Raw genomic sequence first — 20766 nt, 5'->3', positions numbered from 1 at the left:
CCCTTCCTCTAACCCCTTTGCCATTTATTGTCGTAAGTGGTTCTCTACTAAGTACTACAGAGAGGCAACTGATAGAACATCTCCCCCAAAACATGGGTGCAAGAGCTTGTAGGGTGGTCCCCAATGGAAAATTTCACCTTGTACCTGCACCTAAAAGAGTATTCAGCACATAGACAGGTTCATAACTTAGACCTTTTCCAGAAGGAGTGGTACCACTGCTATCTGAATGGCATGGGCCATCCTGAGATGTCTACTATTTTCCTACCATGGGGACCAATCTTCGGTGTTTTCGAGAGTTTTGCTACTCAAAGTGTGTCCTTCAGAGCGCAATATTTCTATCACCTGGGAGCTTACTGGAAACGCAAGCTCTCAGGTCCCACCCTAGACTTACTGAATCAGAAATTTCATTTTTAAAAGAGTCAAGGAATTTTGAATGCACCTTAAATTTCAGAAGCACAGCTTTAGACCTTGATAAAAAATTCACTGTAAGCTATTATCCTTCTATTTCAGATCATACTGCCAGACATGGTGGCAAGACACTGACTTTGGATGCTTGGGATCAACACTGTCATTAATTTTAGTTCCAATGAGTAGAGGAAAGGAACAAACAAAAGACCACCTTGGAAGACCTGAGCATAATGTTCGGATGGATTTGCAGTAGCTATTCAAACACAAAGGGATAGCAACCCCTCGTGTCCTTCCTACAGATAATTTCCCCTAGTTCTTTCCTGCTGACCTCTCTAAAATGAACTGTGCTGACATAACACGGGCTCAGATGCTACCACTTTCCTTTGGAAAATGTACACACAGCCACTCACAGTGCCTGAGCTTGAGATGGCCTCTTCTTACCCTCTGCCCTGAAATTTAAGGACTAGAATGGAGAGCTTCAGTTTCCTGTCAAGCCATAATCTGAATTGCAAGAGGCACTGGTCACGTGAGCTAATGCTTTTAAATGATCATTATCGGCCAGTGGTGGAAATGATCGACTCTGAAAACATTAACTGCATTACTGGGAAAAATCACTTATGCATTGTCAAAAGATTTTCCTATTCATAGATGGAAACTCTAGTTCATTCTGATTAACCCATCAGCATCCCACTGCCTTGCCTTCAGCCTTAACATCCAAACTCCATGTGCTATACAAACCGAAGCCTACCTATAATCTCTTTTCAAAGAAATTGTTTTTTTCTTCTGTGCAAAGGTTATCTAAATTTGCTTTGCTTTTTCACTATGATAGCTAAGTAGCCTATGAAAACATGTAGGTAATTTATTTATCTATCTATCTATCTATGAGAGAGAGAGAGAGCACACATGCACAGGGGGAAGGGGCAGAGGGAGAGAATCTCCAGCAGACTTCTGCTCAGCCCAGAGCCCAATGTGGGGCTTGATCTTATGACCCTGAGATCAGGACCTGAGCTGAAATCAAGAGTCAGATGCTTAACGGATTGAGCCACCAATGGGGTGCCCCACAGGCAATTTTAATTTTTTATTATTTATTTACTTATTTTTAAAGATTTTATTTATTTATTTGAGTGAGAGAGAGAGAGAGCACATGAGCAGGGTGAGGGGCAGAGGGAGAAGTAGCCTTCTGCTGAGCAGCGAGCAGGATGTAGGGCTTGATCCCAGGACTCCAGGACCAGGACCTGACACTGAAATCAAAAGTCAGATGTTTGACTGAGCCACCAGGCGCCTGCCCACAGGCAATTTTTAAATAGACTTTTTTTGGTGCAGACTAAAACAATTAAAATAATGGCACTGGGAGTATGGGGTGGAGGAGGTGAAAAAGTTGGCAGTGGACAGGCTATCAGATGTTTACTCGTATCAAAAAGACTGAGCACCACAGGCATCTCTCTGTCAGTTGGATCTCTCTGTCCAGCTGAAAACCTGAGTATAAGAAACTCAACTGCAGTCACTTTGATGGCCGCAGCACAGCTTCCAAGTGGGATCAGTATTAATACCCTCATTAAATTTCTCTGTGTTCTTAGCAATCTTGGCCCATTAATGGCTCTCTTGTATTGATTGTCACGGGCCTTTCTGATGTTTCCTTCTGAATTCAAGTAGTTTGTCAAAGGACTCACTATTTCAGGAAGTTTGGTAGTTTCTGATGCATCTGTATACTGCACTTTGGGGAATAGTAAGTACATCAAGATTTCAAATTTTCCCTTGGTATAGAAGATATAAATAAATAATAGGACATGGCTTAATTGGGCTATGGCTCTATTAATGTTGAGCTTCTGCATATGAAATTGTGATTTGTCACCCAAGATTGTGTGTGTGTGTGTGTACGTGTGTCTGTATGTGAATGTGGGGTCTCTACTATCTGAAAACCATCCATGCACTGGTATTTACCAGGAAGATGTTCCTATTTTCTTCCCATCCCTCACTGCACCCCTTTCCAAGAGTAAATACTAGATGTTCATCTTGAAATGTGTTGCATATTTATTTCTTAAAATTGTTTGATGTCTGAAACATCATGTTTCATGATGTTTGAAGCCCCAAGTGCTACTTTAAATAGGAATGATGTGTTGTACTAAATTTCTATTTCAGATCAGGCCCGTAATGAAACCCCGTTGAAATGATTTTTTTCATCTGTGCACTTATCACTGTGTTCCTTTTGTGGTAAAACATATAAATTAGATTTTCAGATATATTGGCTAAAAACAAGTGCAGATGAATTTACATATCCAGAATTATTTTCTTAATTAAATTAAGGTGATATATATATTACCTCCTCCCCCCAAAAATGCAACTATACATCAACTAGGCAAAATAATGAAGACAAAGTATTCTTCAACATTATTAACTCTGGAAAAATTTTTTTCAGTAAAAAAAAAAAATCTATAGACTAAGAACATTGTTTTGTTGGACTTATATTTAAAAGCCTGTATCAAATAGTGCACTAAAATGCTTTCAAATTCCCTTCTCTGTTAGGTCAATATATTTTTCTTCCTGGGTATGGATGAAACTGGGTGGCTTAAACTGGGTGGAATCTTAAATGAACTCAAATTTGATATCTTGTTTTCTCATTCACAGGAAGAACGGATTGGGAAATGAGCCCTCACTTGGCCTGATGTCAGTAGGGATAGAATATATTTCCTTTCCTTTGTTAACTATTAAATAACCCAGTAGAATCTTGGCATGTTTACTGCTTTTTCCAGCAAGAATTTAAGAAATATCTTGATGTACTACTTAAATTGATATACTCCCTACTTTTGTTGTTTAAGATCAATACAGGGCATCTTTTACCCTATGTGCTGGGTATGACACTTCAATTGGACTGAAATGTTTCGCCCAAGAAAAATTTCACGTTTCAGAAGGCAGTAGAACTACTGCTCTATATGGTAAAAGGATGCATTGAAACTTTGCAAAACTGATATATTAAGAAAGGCAGCTTGGGGATGAGCACTTGTCTCAACTGCCCAGAGGTATATTGAAAAAGTGCTTGGGGACAGACCATGAGGTTCATTCACCCTGGGAAAATTCTCCGGGTGAAGGAGAAATAGGTACAGGGTACAGAGGTATGTTCTTAATGGATTATCTCTTGGAAGGCTGGGATGTCTGTCTCATTTATTTCATTCTTTGCACTACATCCCCCTTTTTGGCACACGGGATGTTTGAAATGCTGGTAACTGTCCAAGAGGTTCACGAGCCAGATACAAGGAGCACTGCGGTCAGCTTCACCAACTCCCTGTTGCAGTGCATAGATCTGAGCTTCTCTCTAGTGTTAGGATGGGCAATCCTGATCCTGGGGACTCAGATGCAGAAAATGCAATTCAATCCAACAAACATTTATTGAACACATAGTCCATGTATACACTAGGGACCTAGAACAAGATCCTTTTCGAGAAGCTTGTTGTCTAATGGGGGATACAGACTTAGATTATCACTAGCTGTAAATGGGTTCTATTAGAAAGAAAAACAAAGTCCACTGAGGAGAAATTTTTTTTTTCACTGAGGAGAAATTTTGAGTGGGGGAAGCAAGGGGAAGGTTTCCCAAAGGAGACGGCACGTGAGCCTCGGAAGCTGCATCAACGTGCAATAGGTAGAAGCAGGTGGTGTGTGGGTGGGAGACATTCTAGGCTGAGGCACACAGCAAAACAAAGAACTGATGGCCATATGGGGGGAGGAGTGTAGGGTTTAGAGGGAGGAGTGTTTCTGTCCAGGGTTCGGATGATAGTCAGCTCCTGAATCCACACAATGGGGTCTGGAATATATCCTAACAAAAATGGGAGAACATTAAGGATTTCTACTGCGCTTCCTCAAGACCAGGTGTGTATTTGAAGAAGCAGCTCTTTATGTTATGAAAGAGATGAGAGTCATTCACATACCATTTCCCTTTTTTTCTTTCAAGTCTTCATTCCCACAGTAGCTAAGAATGTGAGGGTGTGATCTATATCTAAGGTCATAGAGGAATTTAAGCGATGGAAAGAAAGGGATGAAAGCATGTCATTGTTTTTATAAACACACTAACCCCAAAAAACCAACTGCAGGGAAAGAGGAGAAAATATTTAGGAGCTTTTAAGCAAAACGGACCCCTTGACCTAAACTTGTGCTTTCAAGTTAACAGTATTTCAAAGCCTGCTCTCAGAGACCATTTAGAAGAATTTGGCCTCTTGCAGGCTGCCAGGCCTATGAAGCTGTGGGCAAGGTTCTTTCCTAAAGAGATTGGCTTCCTCCCAAGACTGGAAAACGGAGGTCGATCGCTCTATCTTTTAACACGGCTACAACTGAAAATGACAACACATGCCTCAGTAACCTCTGGGCTAATGTAAATCCTGCGAGGGAGAAGTACACGGAGACGATGACAATGTGAGAACCTTTCAAAACGAAACCACCATGAAAAATCCTGTCTGAGAATCTCCCCCCGTGCATCCCTCCTTGGGTTAACCTGTGCAAAGCACAGTGCGTCCACGCACTTCGAACAAAAGTTTCCAAGCTCTTGGTAGCAGTGAGACTCTCTTCTTCAAAATAATCACCTATTTGGAAAAGCAGTACATCGATTATACAACCACACCTTCGCAACAAATGATCAGGGCATGAAGTGAGACATGGTTTTCCTGGGGCAGCTTTACAGTCTTCGCTGAGCCCCTGATGAGCATTAGAAGAAGGTGCTTCTTAATTCACATAACTGACTTATTCGTGCAGAAAGGTGGCCTCTGGCAGGAACGGTGCCAGATGTCAACTAGGGAAAATCCCATTTCATAGATGAGAAAACTAACAATAAACAAAGGGATATTCTGACCCACAGACAATGAAAACAGTGCAGGCTAATGGTGGATGTGTGTGGGGTGTGAGGTGGGGGGGGGGTGGTTAGAATAAGGCTGAAAGATATCCCAGTGGCTATCAAAATATAAGAAACCACGATGGCCACAGTATGTTTACAATGCCTTTTTTTCTTATTTTATTTTATTATTTTTAAAAGATTTTACTTATTTATTCATGAGAGATGCAGAGAGAGAGAGGCAGAGACACGGGCAGAGGGAGAAGTAGGCTCCATGCAGGAAGCCCAAGGCGGGACTCGATCCCGGATCCCAGGATCACGCCCTGAGCCGGAAGCAGACACCCAATCACTGAGCCACTCGGGTGTCCCTTATTAGTCAATTTTACACAGAGCAGGCATATCCATCCGTATGACTTGAGGGTTTGTTCTAAGCACTGGGAAAGCAGATGAATATGAATACGAACACCCCTGCCCTCATGGAGCTTACATAAAGTGAGGGAGACAGTGACTAGAAAATATGTAAAATATGTATCTGATAGGTGGTGATGAATGCCAAGTGTAAAAGTAACTTAGACAAGTGCGACAGAAACACTGGGATAGAACTGAGGAGGTGGAAATTGACAGGGTTAAGTCCAGAGAAGGCCCTCGCAAGAAGGTGGCGTTTCAGCAACGACCTGAAGGAAATGAGAGAGTTACTAACAGGAAAAATACAGGATGCCAAGTTGAATTTGAATTTCAGATAAACAGAGGGCGATATTTAGTGTAAGCATGTTCCAAACACTGCAGATTATTTGCTAAATCTGGCAGCCTTACATGGGAGTACCTGGGGGAAGCATACAGCAGCAGAGGGACAGCAAGTTCAAGGTCAGTCTGGCATAGCAGGAGGGGAGTGAAAGGCAAGGAGAATGTGGAAAGTCCCAGAGGAAGCAGGGGCGAGTTGATCCAAGGCCCTCAGGGCCAGGAACCTGGAAGGATGTGGGCTTTTACTCCGAGGAGGAGAATTTTGAGATGAGTGACATGCTTTGACTTAGGTTTTAATAGGTCATTCTGGATACTGGGTTGAAAATTAGACTACAGTGGGGGGCAGGGGAAGGGTAAGAGCAGGACCAGTTAGGAGGCTGTTAATGCTCTGATGATGATTGTAATAATAACATACACCTAGACATATGCACCAAAATGTGCATTTAATTTTGGGGGAATGGGCCCTGGAGCTCCATTCATGGACTCTGCATTAAGAAAACTTGGTATACATTTATGAGAAGAAAGAAATCAGTCCTAGAAGTAAATCCTACTTACTCACTAAAAATGCCACCCTACGGAATTTGCTCTAATCACTGCATTTTCATCCTTAAAAACAAACAAATAAATAAGCTTTCATCTGAAAAAGGGCAAGGTTTCTGAAAAACATCATACTGTCGATATTACCAGTGACTATGACAACATCAAGCCAAGGACATGGAGAAACTGCCCTTTCTGAATCCAATCACGTGTGGTGCCAGGTGAGTTCTAAAACTAAGGTTTCTAAGTAGATTGAGATTTGGATTCACGGTTAATGTTTCTGTTTTTTACTGATTTATGAATAAAGGGAGGGTGTTTCAAAAGAATAAATGAAGGTAGTTGTATTCCAAAACCTCAGGGAGATACAGAATCTACTGACTCTTATTATCTACCTAATACACTTAATTTTATTGTGCAAATAAGCAAATATTTCAGAGCTATTAAACACACAATGGCAGTGTTATATGTTGTAGTTCATGCAAAAGAAAATCAATCTGTCTTTTTCAGAAGCAGTCGGCTAACAAAATCCCTTCTCCTCAGATGAAATTGCTGGTATCTGACCAATTTTTGACCTATAAAACCAGTGATTTCGGAATCAACATAATGAAAAGGTATAGAGGATAATCTCACAGTAGTCTGCCTTTCAAAAATTAAATTATATAGCTTCTCTGAAAAGAGAGAAGAAAAATTATTTTAATTATTATAGTAACTGAGTCACCTAGAGCCATGCCATAACTAGGTGAGGCTCTCCACAGAGGTGTGACATTCTCCATCCTCAACCTCTGTATTGTGTGTAAGTGAAGTTTTGGCTTTTCCTTGGCATCTTCCCTTTCTCAGGGGAAGAATTCCTGTGAAGCGCAAATCTCAATATTTAGGATCTCTGGACCTACATGTACTGTGAAATGAAAATCCAATAAAACAAGCCTGTAATGATAAAATTCCAGTCATGAGGCAGAGAGAAAAGTGCGTAAGTATATTTCCTAAGTGCACTGGACTTAGCTGAGAAACCGCTGTCCTGAGCCTTGTGAAATGTAGGATTCTGTCCCCATGCGTTTACCTCTGGGAAACCTGACCTAATGAGAGACACCTGCTTGTCTCAGGTAACTCGCCCTACAGGAGGAAGAGGTGTTGTTAAATTACAGAATTGGTCCCTTAGAGCTTCTGAACTCGGTCAGCTGGGTAATACCCGAATGGTAACCACCCTGGACTTGGATTAGCCATGCTGTCTGCTGCAAAGAGCAATTACTCTGAGAACATTCTCGTCTGCTTACAAGGAGGACCCTTTCAAAGTAGCCTGGACAGTCCAAGTCGCAGGAAGGAGTTATTCCCACTGTAGTTCTGGTCTTCCGAAACCATCTGCTTAATTTAAAACTCCACACAGCAGATTAGCACAAAGATGAATATGGAACACTAAAAAATTTTCCATGTGGAGTTTTTTTTTTTTTTTAATGCATGTCAGCACCTTCATTCTTATGGACTCACCGCTGAAAGCAACATGCTAGTAAAAACAAGTTGGGGGAAGACATGCAAGTGCAACTTCGCACATCAAGTGCCTGCTGGCCGGATTTTCCAAACGGTTTCTCAGGTCATCAGTGACTACTTCTTAGGTACATAATTTCCTTAAAGATCATCCTATGCACTGGATGCCAAACAACTCCCATCCTACGCAGCGAGCAAAGCAAAAAGACCCAAAACAAAAAACAATAAAAAAAAAACCCCAACAACAACAAAACGCATGTTGCAATGGCCCCCGGGTGACTACTGGCCAGGCTTCTCCGTCCGTGAAGCTCCCCCCCACCCCCCCAGATTCAATCACAGTTTACAGCAGTCCCTCTTATTTGCACAGACACAGGGAGCGTGCAAAAAGCACGGATCACCTCCGCGGATTTCACAATACGCTTTAGAGGCCAAGGAAGCAGCGCTTTCTGCCCCACTGCTCCCCAGAAAGCCTCCTTGCGATTCAGGGACGGTGGGCGAGGAAGGCCGGGCGCAGGGCGCGGCGGGCTCCCCCCTGGAGCCCCGGCGGGAGGCAACCTGCTGCTTTGGGGAGAGGCAGGAGGCCTCCTCCGGCGACGGATCCCGGCCTCGCCCGGGGCTCGGGTCTCACCTGGTACGAGCAGTTGTCCTGGTGGACCATCTCCGTGCATCCTAGGGCCCACACCCCGGCGCGGCACGGCGGGGCGAGGCCGCGGGGGCGGCGCGGCGGGGAGCGGGCCCGGGGGGCGCAGGGGCTTCCCCGCGGCGGGGCACGGGCACGGGCACAGGCACGGGCACGGGCACGGGCGCGGCTCGGCCGAGCAACCTGCGCGGGCCCGCGAGCCGCTCTGCGCGGGGCCGGCGCTCGCCAACATGGAGCTGCGCCGCGCCGGGGGAGGGGGCGCTCATCGCCGCACAATCAGCCAATTATACGATCGGCACAAAGAGGAGGCTCGGGCTGGGGCCGCCGTGACCTTCTGGTGCCGCGTGAAGGCGGGGAACCGATGTGGAAACACTCTGGTCCCCGCGGAAGGGAGGGAGGCCGGCGACGGAGACGGCGCCACACGGGCACGCGGGGATGCTGCGGCCGCACGCGCGGGGCCCGGGCAGCAGCATCCCGCAGGCGGCCCCGGGGCTCCTGGCGCCTCGGAACAAGGCCTGCTGAGGCCTGACCCCCAAGGGGCGTGTTTGCGTGTTGAGTTTCGGAAGTGTTTGTCAACTTTGTAGCTCAAAGGAGGGTTATTTTGTGATTCTTTGGATCCCATCCCCCCCCCCCCCCCAACCTCTTGCTCCTTTTTGGCTTTGAGCTGCCTTTCAAGCCACCCACAAACCGAATGAAATAATCAGTCCTAAATTCCGTGTAGGGAGGGAGCTCCTTAAGGCAGGACAGTCGGTATCATTCATTCATTTCATGAAAAGGTGACTAAACTGCAAGTGTTTTTTTTTTAAATTTATTTATTTATTTATTTATTTATTTTTTATTTAAATAAAATCTTTTTTAAAAATTTTTTTTAATTTTATTTATTTATGATAGTCACATAGAGAGAGAGAGAGAGAGAGGCAGAGACATAGGCAGAGGGAGAAGCAGGCTCCATGCACCAGGAGCCTGACGTGGGATTCGATCCCGGGTCTCCAGGATCGCGCCCTGGGCCAAAGGCAGGCGCCAAACCGCTGCGCCACCCAGGGATCCCAATTTATTATTTTTTTAAGGTAAGGGTCTCTACCTAATCCAATGTCAGGACTTGAATATATAGACACCCCCATACAGGACATACGATCCTAGAGACAGATCATTCTACCTAAGAGTGTAATGGAAAGAATTCTGGACTGGGAGACGGTTGCTCAAAGGAAATACATGTTTTGGGCGTGGGTGGGGGGTGGCAGGGGGCGGACAATGTCTGAAATGCTTCGCAGAGTCATTCTGGGATTTTAGGATATATAGGAAGAAACAAGCTCTGTAAATTCTTGAAGCTAATTTAGTGACAGGAAATTAAGAAAATAAACACACACAAATAAAATTTGCTTATCTATATTATTCAGTTGCCACAGACAATTTGTTTTGTTGTTTTTTAATAAAATGGCCCTGATCACATAAATGGTACTCAGTGAAAACCTGACTGAATTTAAACCACCAAATTAAAAAAAGTCAATAGAGATGTTATTCTTAATTCATTTTTACCTATCTATATACTTCCTCAAAAACTCTTACTATTAACCACACAGTCTTCAGTATGCTACTGACAGAAAAACAAATACTTTATGCCTGAGGAATGAAATCAAGATGTTTGACAAGTTTTTGCATCAAGCCCAATCTTAAGGAAGGTGGGAATTTGTGGTAGGAATATACGGTGAAACACTTACAGTTTTGTAACAACACCTCTGTTGCTTGGGAGGAGAAAAACCAATTTTTTATAAATATTCTTAATATTCAATACTTGAGGTCCAAACAGGAGAAAAGTTTGCTACCTGAGTTCAACTCCAGGGACACGCTCACATGCATGGTTTCAGTCTCCTAGTCAGGGGAGTGAAAAAGGTGGAAAGGAAGGCCCAACTGATGATCTCACAGGTTGCTCCTTCAGCACTGGGTTCATGGGGTCCCAACGAAATGTGCTCTGGAGATGTACCCTGCAGAAGCTCACAGCCTTTCTCTGTGGAATACAGGAGAAAGATAGGTCCTGTGCCTGCAGGATTCTTTAAGCCTGTTCATTGGCAGGTGGCACAATGAAAGCTTGTTGAATGAAGCAGAAGCCTGAGCTAGATCCTGAGTCTTCTTAAATGTAGGATGAAGGAAAGGGGATGGAAACTTTTCAGGGAAAGGAAACAATATTCAGTACATCCTTGTCCCAAACTCCCATCCTTCTCTATTGAGTAATCCAACCACACAGGACAGAGAGACTTCTGGGTGGGCTGGGGGCTTGCTATATATACAACCACCGAGATAAAGATTCCGGAATCCTAAATATGTGTAAGGAAAAGTAGGTCATAGTAAAAGTTCCTTTTGCAAGCAAATAGATGAAATGAAAATCCCATACCTAATATAGAAGGCCTACCCCAACTTTCCAAGATAGAACAGCTTTAATTTCAAAGGCTGTCAAAACTACTCCAGTTACTACTTTGACAATCTATGACTTAAAGACTCAGGAACATGCTTTCGAGCTGTACAAGGCCTAAAAAGCCGCTTCCTGGACTATTCTCTTCTGAAAACGAAAAGCTCTGGGATAGATTACATAAGCTCCTAAAAACATTTATCATGTGTTGTTAAAAAAAAAAAAAAGTCTAAACATGATCCCACACTTCACAGTTGCTGTTCCATAAATAGTGGAAGTGACTCAGAGGTGGCTCTGGGGAGAACAGATTTCTGACAATTGTATCCCAAATCCTGTCAAAAAACCCTCTCAAGCGGTATACACAAGATTAAAAAAAGTCATATATCAAGCAAGCTTCTCTTTATAGTCATTCATTGGAAAGGACTTTGTGTTACAATTTAAATTATGATTTGCTAGTACAAAAAACTTTAAACAGAAACCAGCTGTTCCAAAAACATTTTAGCTATAATAACTTACCAAACTACAGTAACACTTGTTATTTTTGGACCAAAAAATATTGGCCAACTCTTTAAGTATGGTCCATGTAGCATAGACATTCTTTTTTCTTCTTAGGTCTACACAACTTTCCTTCCCATAAAAAGTATTGGGATTCAGATTTAGATGGGACCTTAAGAGATACACTGCTGTTTTCCAGATATGGAAAATGAGGCCTAGGAAGGTTGTGACATGCTCAAGAATATAAATCCTCCTTGTCCTCAAGCAACAACAACAAGGCATCAAAGTAAGAAAAAAAAAAAAAAACCCTCCAGATTTTCTAGGTTCATTTCTTGTGAATGTGTTCTTACTAAACAATGCTAAATGAAGGCCCACTAGATTTAGAGAAATAAACCTTTTTGACTGAGCCAATGTAGGTTGGCCTCAAAATTAAAATCTATCATAAAGTAAGAGGTTTAATTATGGCTCTACCAAAATCTGAATCAAAGGTATGCTTAAAAGGAAGAAAAATTAGAGTATTTCTTGATTAAGCTATTTTTGTGCCCCTAAGCAAACTCTGGTGTCTGTAAATCCAGGAAAGTACTTTTTTCAACGGTGGCAGGTAACAGCAATAGAATGAAGGAGATTTTTTGGGGTAACAAATGTAGCGATAAAAAGTCACATCTACAGGTCATGCGAACATACAGTTTCAAAGTGAATTATTGGGATTAGGGGCCAACTTGGAGGGGGCATGGGGAATTTTCTGGCACAAGCTGTGTGATTTGATAAGGGCTTGGCTTACACAGGTGGGTACATTTGCCAAAACTCATTGAACAATACATTTAAATTTCGTACATTTCATTGTATGCAAAATTTCCCTGAAAAGAATAAAAAAGGTCTGGTTAGCAAATTTTGAACTGTAGTTAATGATACGCAGGCATTTGAAGTGCATCAAATAAATGAGATGAATTGATGGACAGAGGAGATGGTTTGATGGAAAGCTGGGACAAAGCAAGTTTAGTACAACTTTACCTGTAGAGTCTGGATGGCACATAAATGATTATTCACCTGAGAACTATGCAGTCTGAAAATGTTTGTAATGAAATTTTAGGAAAAAAAACAAAGTTATGGGGGGGTGGGGAAGATGAGCAAGGAAGCCAATTTCTTAAGCATTGTCTTAAACTTTTAAGCTTTTCCTTAGGAATTTTGGGAAAGCAGGTGGACATTTTATATAGCTTTCAGCTGTGCTTCTTTCAGGACGATGGAAAAAAGGGAATTATAAGAAAAATAATTTCTGGCCACATCGAGGATACTAGGTCCTTGAAGGACGCACCCAAAGAACACAATCAGCATCACCAAGACAACAAACCTTAGAAAACGGCTCTTTAGTGTACAAACTACTTTCCTCAACACTTCCCTCAATTCTTACAACCTGGTAGTTGAAACGGATTTCTATTCTGTGGCATGTGAAAAAGTGTTTCTGTCCTGAAGGAGACTGGTAAGAGGAATAAGGCAGTACACACATGATTGTATGTAACGATGAATGGTTTATGCCTTCAAAGAGATCTTGTTGTCTGCTCATTAGGAATTCGGGGGAAGGAGATAACTCTCAGGGTAAGCCAGGAGGCTGCAATAATCTTGCTCATTTGGTTGTTCACTTCTTGAATATCTATCTTTTCTACTTCTAGATTAACGTTAAGTTTCCTTAGAACTTGGATCTTGCTTGGTTTATTCAGTGTTAATATCCCCAGCATTTGAAATAGTACCTGGCACATAACGGGCACTCAATCAATATTTTTTAAATGAATGTATAAATGACCATGACCTTCAGAAAGTCACCTCATTGATCTCCGGCCTCAGTTTCCTCTTCTAGCAATTGAGGATGTTAATTCCTTGTTCATTGGATTGCTGACAGGATGAAATGAGAATAACATGTAGAACAGTTCTTAGGTGCTCAGGAGAGGAACAGAAATGGATTTTTCCCCCTCTCCTAATAAAAGCAATGCAACAGGTCAAGAACAAAGAGAGGTCTGAATGATGGAGGTGATAGTGGGAATAGAAAAGAAGAGACAGCGACTCATTGCATGAGACACCGTGAAAAAGCGAACTGATGTATCCGGCCAGTGATCTGATGTGGGGAGTGAACAAGACAAGGAGTCATGAGGCTTTGAGACCAAGGCTGGAGGAAGACTGGAGCTATGCAAAGGAACAGGGAAGTCAGAAAGGGGACCTTGTTCTGAGGTGGGGGTGGGGGTTGGGCTGCGGTAATGAGTTATTTTCTTTTTCCCCATAAAGTTCTGAGTTGAAGGTATAGGGGGCAACTGGGGATGTAGAGAGAAGTCAGGCCAACAGGTAGAATTCTTTTTTTTTCAGGGAAAGGATAATTGAGCTGTAGAAAATTAGATGAAGGGAGAGACTGTAGAGACAGAGCTAGTAAGAAACAAAGACATCCCTGTGATAAACATGATAATGACTTGCCAAAGTATGTATGTCCTGACCCCCACCCAGGAAAGGGGAATTGAGGTGGCCAATCTGCTGACCTTGAGATGGGAGATTATCCTGGTTTTCTAAATGGGTCCAATGTCATCACAAGGGTCCTTAAAGTAAAAGGAGGAGGCCGAAGAGGAAGAAATAGAGAGAGGGTAGTGTGAGAAAGGCTCCGCCCAGTGTTGTTGGCTTTGAGGACAAAGGAAGCACTCAGAGTGTGGGAGGCCTCTAGAAAGGGAAAGGCCTCTAAAAGGCACACAGCCCTGCTGACATGTTGATATTAGTCCCATAAGACTCCTTATGGACTTCTGACCTCCAAAACTATAAGATAATTATTTGTATTGATTTAGTCACTAAGTCAGGGTAAATTTTTATAGCACCAACAGGAAATTAATACTAATCTTGGGTGAAAGCCCATATATACAGAACAAGAGAAAGCAAAACAAGTATAGTTAACAGGGTGAGATGAAAATGAAAACCAGTGTAGTGAGGGGCTAATGGGGGGGGGGGTTGCTGGCAGAGCTTGATTGCTTCAAATATTTTTCTGCAGGGAAGCAGATAAGACTAGTAGGTTGGAAGGTAAACACAACCAAGAGCCATTAGTTCTATTAGGAAGTCATCGGTTACTCTTGAGAGAATAATCTCAGTAGTAGTGTGTTAGGGTAGAAGCCAGGTCATAATTGGTTAAGAAGTCGAAGGACTGAGTAGAAAGCAGTTTGTAAGGAAGTTTGTTGATGAATTAGAGCATTAGGGTGGTAGATTGAGTGTATAATGGAATCAGAGTGACTGGTTGTGGCTGCTTTTTAAGACAGAGGAGACCTAAACATCTATGTGTTCAGCGGGGAAGGAGCTAGTGAGAAGGGAGAAACAGAAGGCAATGGGTGAAAAATAATCAAAAGGGCCAGGTCCTGGAGTTAGACCAGGAGCACATGGTGGGTCTTCATTCAGCCATGGACCTGAAGATATGATGAGCAAAGTTATGAAACAGTGTTGTGGAAGGAGGAGGTCATGGTGGAGATGGAGAAAGATGCAGGAGCACAGGTGGGGAGTATCTTTGGGCCGTTAAGAGGGCAGCAGGTAGTTAAGACCTGAAAGGCAAAGAGAACTTGAGTGGGATCAGAGAGTCTGGACCAATACAATACGGTGGAAAGCTTTTCCAAGAGATTTTGTAGGTAGTTTGCTGTATTACTTGAGAAGATTCAGTTAACTGTAGAAGAATAAGGAAAACAAATGGTACGGATGAAACTTATAGGAGGTGTTAAGAATAGATGACGAATATATAATAGCTTTTCAGAGATATGTGAAATGCGTAAGATGTTTAGATTTAGACAATGAGTAAGCAAGTAGACAGAGGCAGAATTCACCGTATGTGTTAAGTAAGTAATCTGGATGTGTTAGACATGGATCAAGCATGTGTGTGGGGGGCATAGAAAGACATGGAAAGAATAAATAAGCACCTAATATTCACAACACACTAAATAGCCAGAGGCATTCAATATTTGTTAGATTGTACACTGTCCACTGGTGACATCCATTCTGGCCCATGTGTCGTCTGCCCAAGAACCGCAAATACAATCCATAGCTGCTCATCAGGAGAGGGGGCAAGCTACAGAGGAAGCCAGAGGAACTTGCCCCATGTCTCTGATAAAGCAAGTTGCCTGTCCATTGGCAGACACCTTTGTCTAATTGGGCCTCCTTTCTCAAACTTCAGCTCACAACCTTATCAATGACAGGGAAGGTGGTTGTGGCAGAAAGGCTGGCCATAAAATAAGACTCAGGAAGTGTGGTCCAACATATGTCATACATCCTCATTTCCTTGCTTTTGGAGAGGCATTTTAAATTGATTCACTGAACTATGATTTGAGCATGTTGATTTGTCTGTGACTTCGGGGATAGAGTGCCTGTAATGGGCTTGGAGGCTCCTGTTGGATCAAGGTCATTTCTCACACAGCAGAGAGGATGCTTGGTATCAGGATATTCCCACATGCTCTGAGGCCCAGAAATGCGGAGTGAGAGAAGGACAAAAATGAGATGGGTTATAATGTTTTTAGCCTTATAACTATAAATAAGAAACTTACCTGGGAGTCTTACAGAACATTATAAACTAATTTACTCAAAAGTTTTGACTATTCTGACCCTGGTTACCTTTATATCAGGTATTAAAAAACAGTTTCCTGAGCAAATTATTAGTGTGAGTCAATGGTTGTCACTTCATTGTTTCTTTTTTTGAAGTATTAGAATCTGTTTTTAAAATGAAGATTGATAGGCAAAATAACAGATGTGTTTTTAATCAACAAAATTTTTAGCTCAAATTTTTAATATTTACCCATTATGTCCTTTACTGGGAACATGAGGCTGTTGTGTTGTACATAAGTATTTGAAAACAGAATTTATAGATGTCAGTTAAAGTTTTATTCCAACTGTATTTTTACATTTATTTATTTATTTTGATTGCACCACATCTGGAGAATCTGGTTTCACAAAGATAAGTAGCATGGTGGCAGTCATTTGTTTTTAACAGCTTATGTTGCAATCTCTGATATTTTTCATTAAACATATCTAGAAGCTTGAAAGTAAGAAGAAATTTATTTCCAGATTGACTTAATAACAATATATAGCCACTGTTCACATTTGTCATAATGAACAGGTAAGAAAAGACACAGTGCAGTCCAACAGGTCATGTGTCTAGAACCAGACTTGCTCATTTGAGGTATGGGGCATTCACGTGGCATTGTGCTATCTACCTATTAGGCTTGATGAAGGAATGTGCCCAGTGGATTTGCTTGACCCCAACCTGGAACTGAACTGTGCTGGGCCCCTTGGGCATCTCAGATAATTTGACCTTCTTGGACACGCACAGGCATGACTTTTCAGCAAGACCAGTACAGAGATACCACCTATAAGTCAATGACACATTTCCGAGTTCAGTTTTAAGGACTGTATAAGACTACTTAACCTGGAGGGATAAATTAATATGCTGATGTCAAAAGAGGGTGGGGTAAAATACTTTGCATAGATATGAGGGAATGAATCACTACATTTGGGCTGAAATATTATATTCTTCTTACCACAGCTTTTTGGGACCACTTTTCTCCAAAAGCCTAAAGTCTCATAGACAATCTTATTTGTACTCTATTCAGAATTATTTTCACATCTCAGAACTCTTTTAATTACCAACTAGAATTTTTGGGGTACTGGGGATGAGGTATTTAGCAGCTCCAATAACAGGTGCAAGTGAACCTCTAAAAATATCTCCTGTGACCCTGGGTTTCTACAGACACAGTTTGAAACCTGATGCGTCAGGCAGTGCTATAGCAGGCAGCCTCCCTCTCCTTCTAGAATAATGCGATGGTTTATATTTCAATAGAATCTGCCAAAGTGCTTGTTTATTGGACACAGTCCTAGTCCTCTCCCCATAGTATTTTCTGGCCAATGCTGACTGAAATTTGCACGCTGTAGAAAAATAGTAACTGACTCAGATAAATTTGGGTGAAGTCTACATGGTTTCATCCCAAATTTATGTCAGTTTTTAAGGACCATTTCTTTTTGTCTCCATTTCCCAGCATTTGGAGTCCCAGAGAACAAACAGTGGCAAAAAAGTGAAAGGTAGTATAAACCTGCCAGGGCTAACACAAGACTTTCAAATAAAAATAAGTTGGTCTGTCAAGAGGAGTCAAGCCATAACTAGCACAAAGTGTGTGTGTGTGTGTGTGTGTGTGTGCACGCATGCACACAGGTGAAGCAGGGAGCACCATCTCCCTTCATCCTTCCAGGATTTTCAGTAGCTCAGACAGCTTCACCTACCCATACAAGTGCATGCAGCTACAGCACTCCTCGGGATCCCCCATGGGCAGAAAAGGCTGTTCATTTCTCCAAGGTGATGGTGGTTGATTTAAAACTAGGTTAACCCAGTATTAGGGAAGGCGACTGACCCTCATCTTGAGGAAAGGTGACCTCTAGTGGACAACTGTGTTTTTAAACCAGTTCCAATTGTGAATAGCATCAGAAAACAAAAATGTTAAAAAGTGTGCTTGATTGTTTTATTGGTCATTCAGTGATAATTTTAATACCAATTATAAACATAAATACATAACTCTCCAGTGACATTAACCAAAGAGTTAAAAGTTACACTAATGCTTATACATCCACAGTTACAATCTTGGCTGCCTTTGATGGTTCTGGACTTGACAGAGCCTTGGATCAGGAGTCACAGACCTGGGTTCTGGGCTCAACTGTGCTTCTTGCTGGGCAAATGTGCTTGGACAACAGCTTCATATCTAAGGGTCTCTACTTGCTGGGACACCTGGGTGGATCAGTTAGTTAAGTGGCCAACTCTTTATTTTGGATCGGGTCATGATCTCAGGGTCCTGGGATGGAGCCCCCAGTAGAGCTCTGTGCTCAGCGGGAAGTCTGCTTGAGGATTCTCTTTCTCTCTCCTCTGCCTCCCCCCACCCTACTGCTTGCATGCATGTACTCTCTCTCTCTCTCAAATAAATTACTAACTAAATCTTTAAAAAAAAATAGAAGCCAAATGTTTGGACTCAGAAACTGTCATCTCCTTGAATCCACTACCCCCACTACTATTTTCAGGCTATCAAATAGCTATCTTTTAAAATTAAGTTTATTTTGTATCTTGAGGTTTCCAAATGAACAATAACAACAAAATTAGTATCATGGTACATATTAGCATTGGGTGAAGAGTCAACAAAAAACTACTAGATTTCAATTTAAAGTCTTCCCTCTATAAATGTAATAAGGGTAATGGCACTGATTTTTTTTTTCATTTTTACATTGTGGAAAAAATATTTCAAAAGCTAGGACATCAGTTTGTGATGAAATTTTAGTTTATTATGAAAATTAGCCACTATTTTCAAAAGATTTATTTCAAAGAGTAAAACAAAGTACTGATGAAAAAAGAGACATAATTTATATCATGTATCTCTTCTGGAAATTGCTCATCAACTGACATATTTTCCTAGTGTGTCACTGAACACAGGAAAGAGGCATAATTGATGATTAAACTCTATTAACATAACCTCTAAGGAACTATTAAAATTCTTTAGTGGTCCTTAAATCTTCTTGTTCCCCCCCACCCCGCCTCAATACAAGAGTAATTTTGAGATGCTATTAGTTATAATGGGATTTAGTGCTTAAGAGCTTTCTTAGGTATACATTCTCTAACCAGCTTTCCTGGGGCCAGTTAAGCAACAATCTGGAATTTACAATCTAACAGTCACTTCTTAAAAGAGGTGTTTGAGTGACTTCTATTTGCTAAAAGGTAGGAAAGCAGACATTGGTCTAAAAAGTTTTTCTGAAGTGTAATAAAGATGCTAGAACTTCATATAATGATTTCATACACTTACTACTTTATCTTAAAGCTATTAAATTATGAAAGTTTCTCATCTTTTAGAAATAAATTCTTTCCGAGGGTAAAGGTACTGGTTAGGAAATTACGCACCTCGGGACAGTGGACAATGAGTGGACTCATTCTTGGAGAGGAGGCTGAAAATCCATCATGGATTATTCATAAGCAGGAAAGGTAATGTGTGCATTAATCCCGACTCTTCTAAAACTCTCTAACTTAAGCCAGTTTTCCTCTGCAAATAGCAAAGAGAGCCTCTTTCAGAAACAAAGGCTAGGCCAACAAAATGTTCACTTATTGTAAGTCCCTGGTGTTTTCATTATTTATTGAGAAAGTCAAGATAGAAAGTTCTTTTGAGTCCAATGAATCCCTATCTCCTCACTGATACCTCTCCTCTCCCTTCATCTGAGACAGTAGAATTGGCTTGTTTTCATTCTTAACAGGCAAGCAGAGAAAAAAAAAAAGGGGGGGGGGAAAAACCTTAGGAAAATAAAACACAATCCGTTATGACCAGACACCAACGCTTCCTCTGTCTCACGGCCTCTGACTTCGAGGGTAACTCTGAGGAATAGCAGCCAGCAAAAAAGGCACACATCTGCTTTGCAGACAGCACAGGAAACTTATACTGATAGTTTAAGCTACTTGTGTTTTGTTTTGAGGTTTTTAAAATCAAATCCATTTTCCAAAGGATTAGAAGTGATCTCTTTAGCAGAGCTGTCACTACAACTAAGGTGATCAGACCTCTGGCCCTAATTTTAAGTGGCATACATTAATCAAGCATCGTTTTAAAAGAAATTAAGCCTCATTCACTCACCCAGTCGCCCTGTTTGATAGCTTTGATAGCTTCATGCTTTTCAATTTAGTTCCCAAATTGTTATATAAAAATTGAGCGCTTGCAGCCTTACCTTTTGTGAATTTGAAAAGCACTTCTAAAAACAAAAATCAGATTATGTCACATCTTGGTTTAAAACTCTTAGTGGGTTTCCCAGCAGCACATTAGGATGAAATATTTAGCATGTAATACTAATTCTCTATCCCTCCTCCCCTAGGTCCTGATCAACGCTCCAGACCTCCTTTGCACCGCTCACAATCCTGCTCCCTTCGCTCTGGGCGTACTGGCTGCCTTTCAGTTTCCTAGAAAAGCCGAGCTCGCCCCTGACTCAGGGCCTTAGCATGAGCTATTTCTCAACCTGACCATGCCTCCCTCTTTGCCCAAGTAACTTCTCCTGCTGAAAGTTGGAGGCCTTTCCCTAGCCCCCAGTCTAAATAAAGTCTGGCCTCAAATCTAATCAGCATGTTATGTTTTCTTTCCTAGTACTTACCACAATTTGTGTGTTAATGTTGACTTGCTCCACTAGCCTGAATGGTCCATGAGAAAGCAGAGGCCATATCTACAAAGTCTACTATTACAGATCTAGCAT

General features: G+C 41.7%; 1 protein-coding gene and 1 long non-coding RNA gene across 13 annotated transcripts in view; one reads left to right on the top strand and one right to left on the bottom strand.

The window, feature by feature from the left end:
• The window catches only part of SCHIP1 (schwannomin interacting protein 1), a 723769-nt gene that overhangs the window by 43549 nt on the left and 659454 nt on the right, over window positions 1-20766 (bottom strand). The window contains exon 1 of one of the 11 annotated variants that reach the window (XM_077880130.1): window positions 8607-8877. The exons of the other annotated variants lie outside the window; for them this stretch is intronic. Within the exon in view, the coding sequence (XP_077736256.1) occupies window positions 8607-8636 (30 nt within the window). The 5' untranslated portion in view covers window positions 8637-8877. Of the gene's footprint in view, window positions 1-8606; window positions 8878-20766 lie in introns of those variants that run through there. 11 annotated transcript variants of the gene reach the window in all.
• On the top strand, window positions 5966-20634 carry LOC144302617 (uncharacterized). Of its 2 annotated transcripts, none has more exons than XR_013369559.1 (3): window positions 5966-6085; window positions 6593-6720; window positions 20395-20634. It is a non-coding gene; the product is annotated as an uncharacterized LOC144302617 (long non-coding RNA). The 2 variants fall into 2 exon arrangements; XR_013369558.1 differs by having other exon boundaries at window positions 5972-6085; window positions 6609-6720.

The sequence above is a fragment of the Canis aureus genome, chromosome 31, assembly GCF_053574225.1.
Source record: "Canis aureus isolate CA01 chromosome 31, VMU_Caureus_v.1.0, whole genome shotgun sequence".
Taxonomy (NCBI): domain Eukaryota; kingdom Metazoa; phylum Chordata; class Mammalia; order Carnivora; family Canidae; genus Canis; species Canis aureus.
Note: the sequence above shows the minus strand (reverse complement) of the source record. Positions and strands in the feature narration are given on the sequence as shown.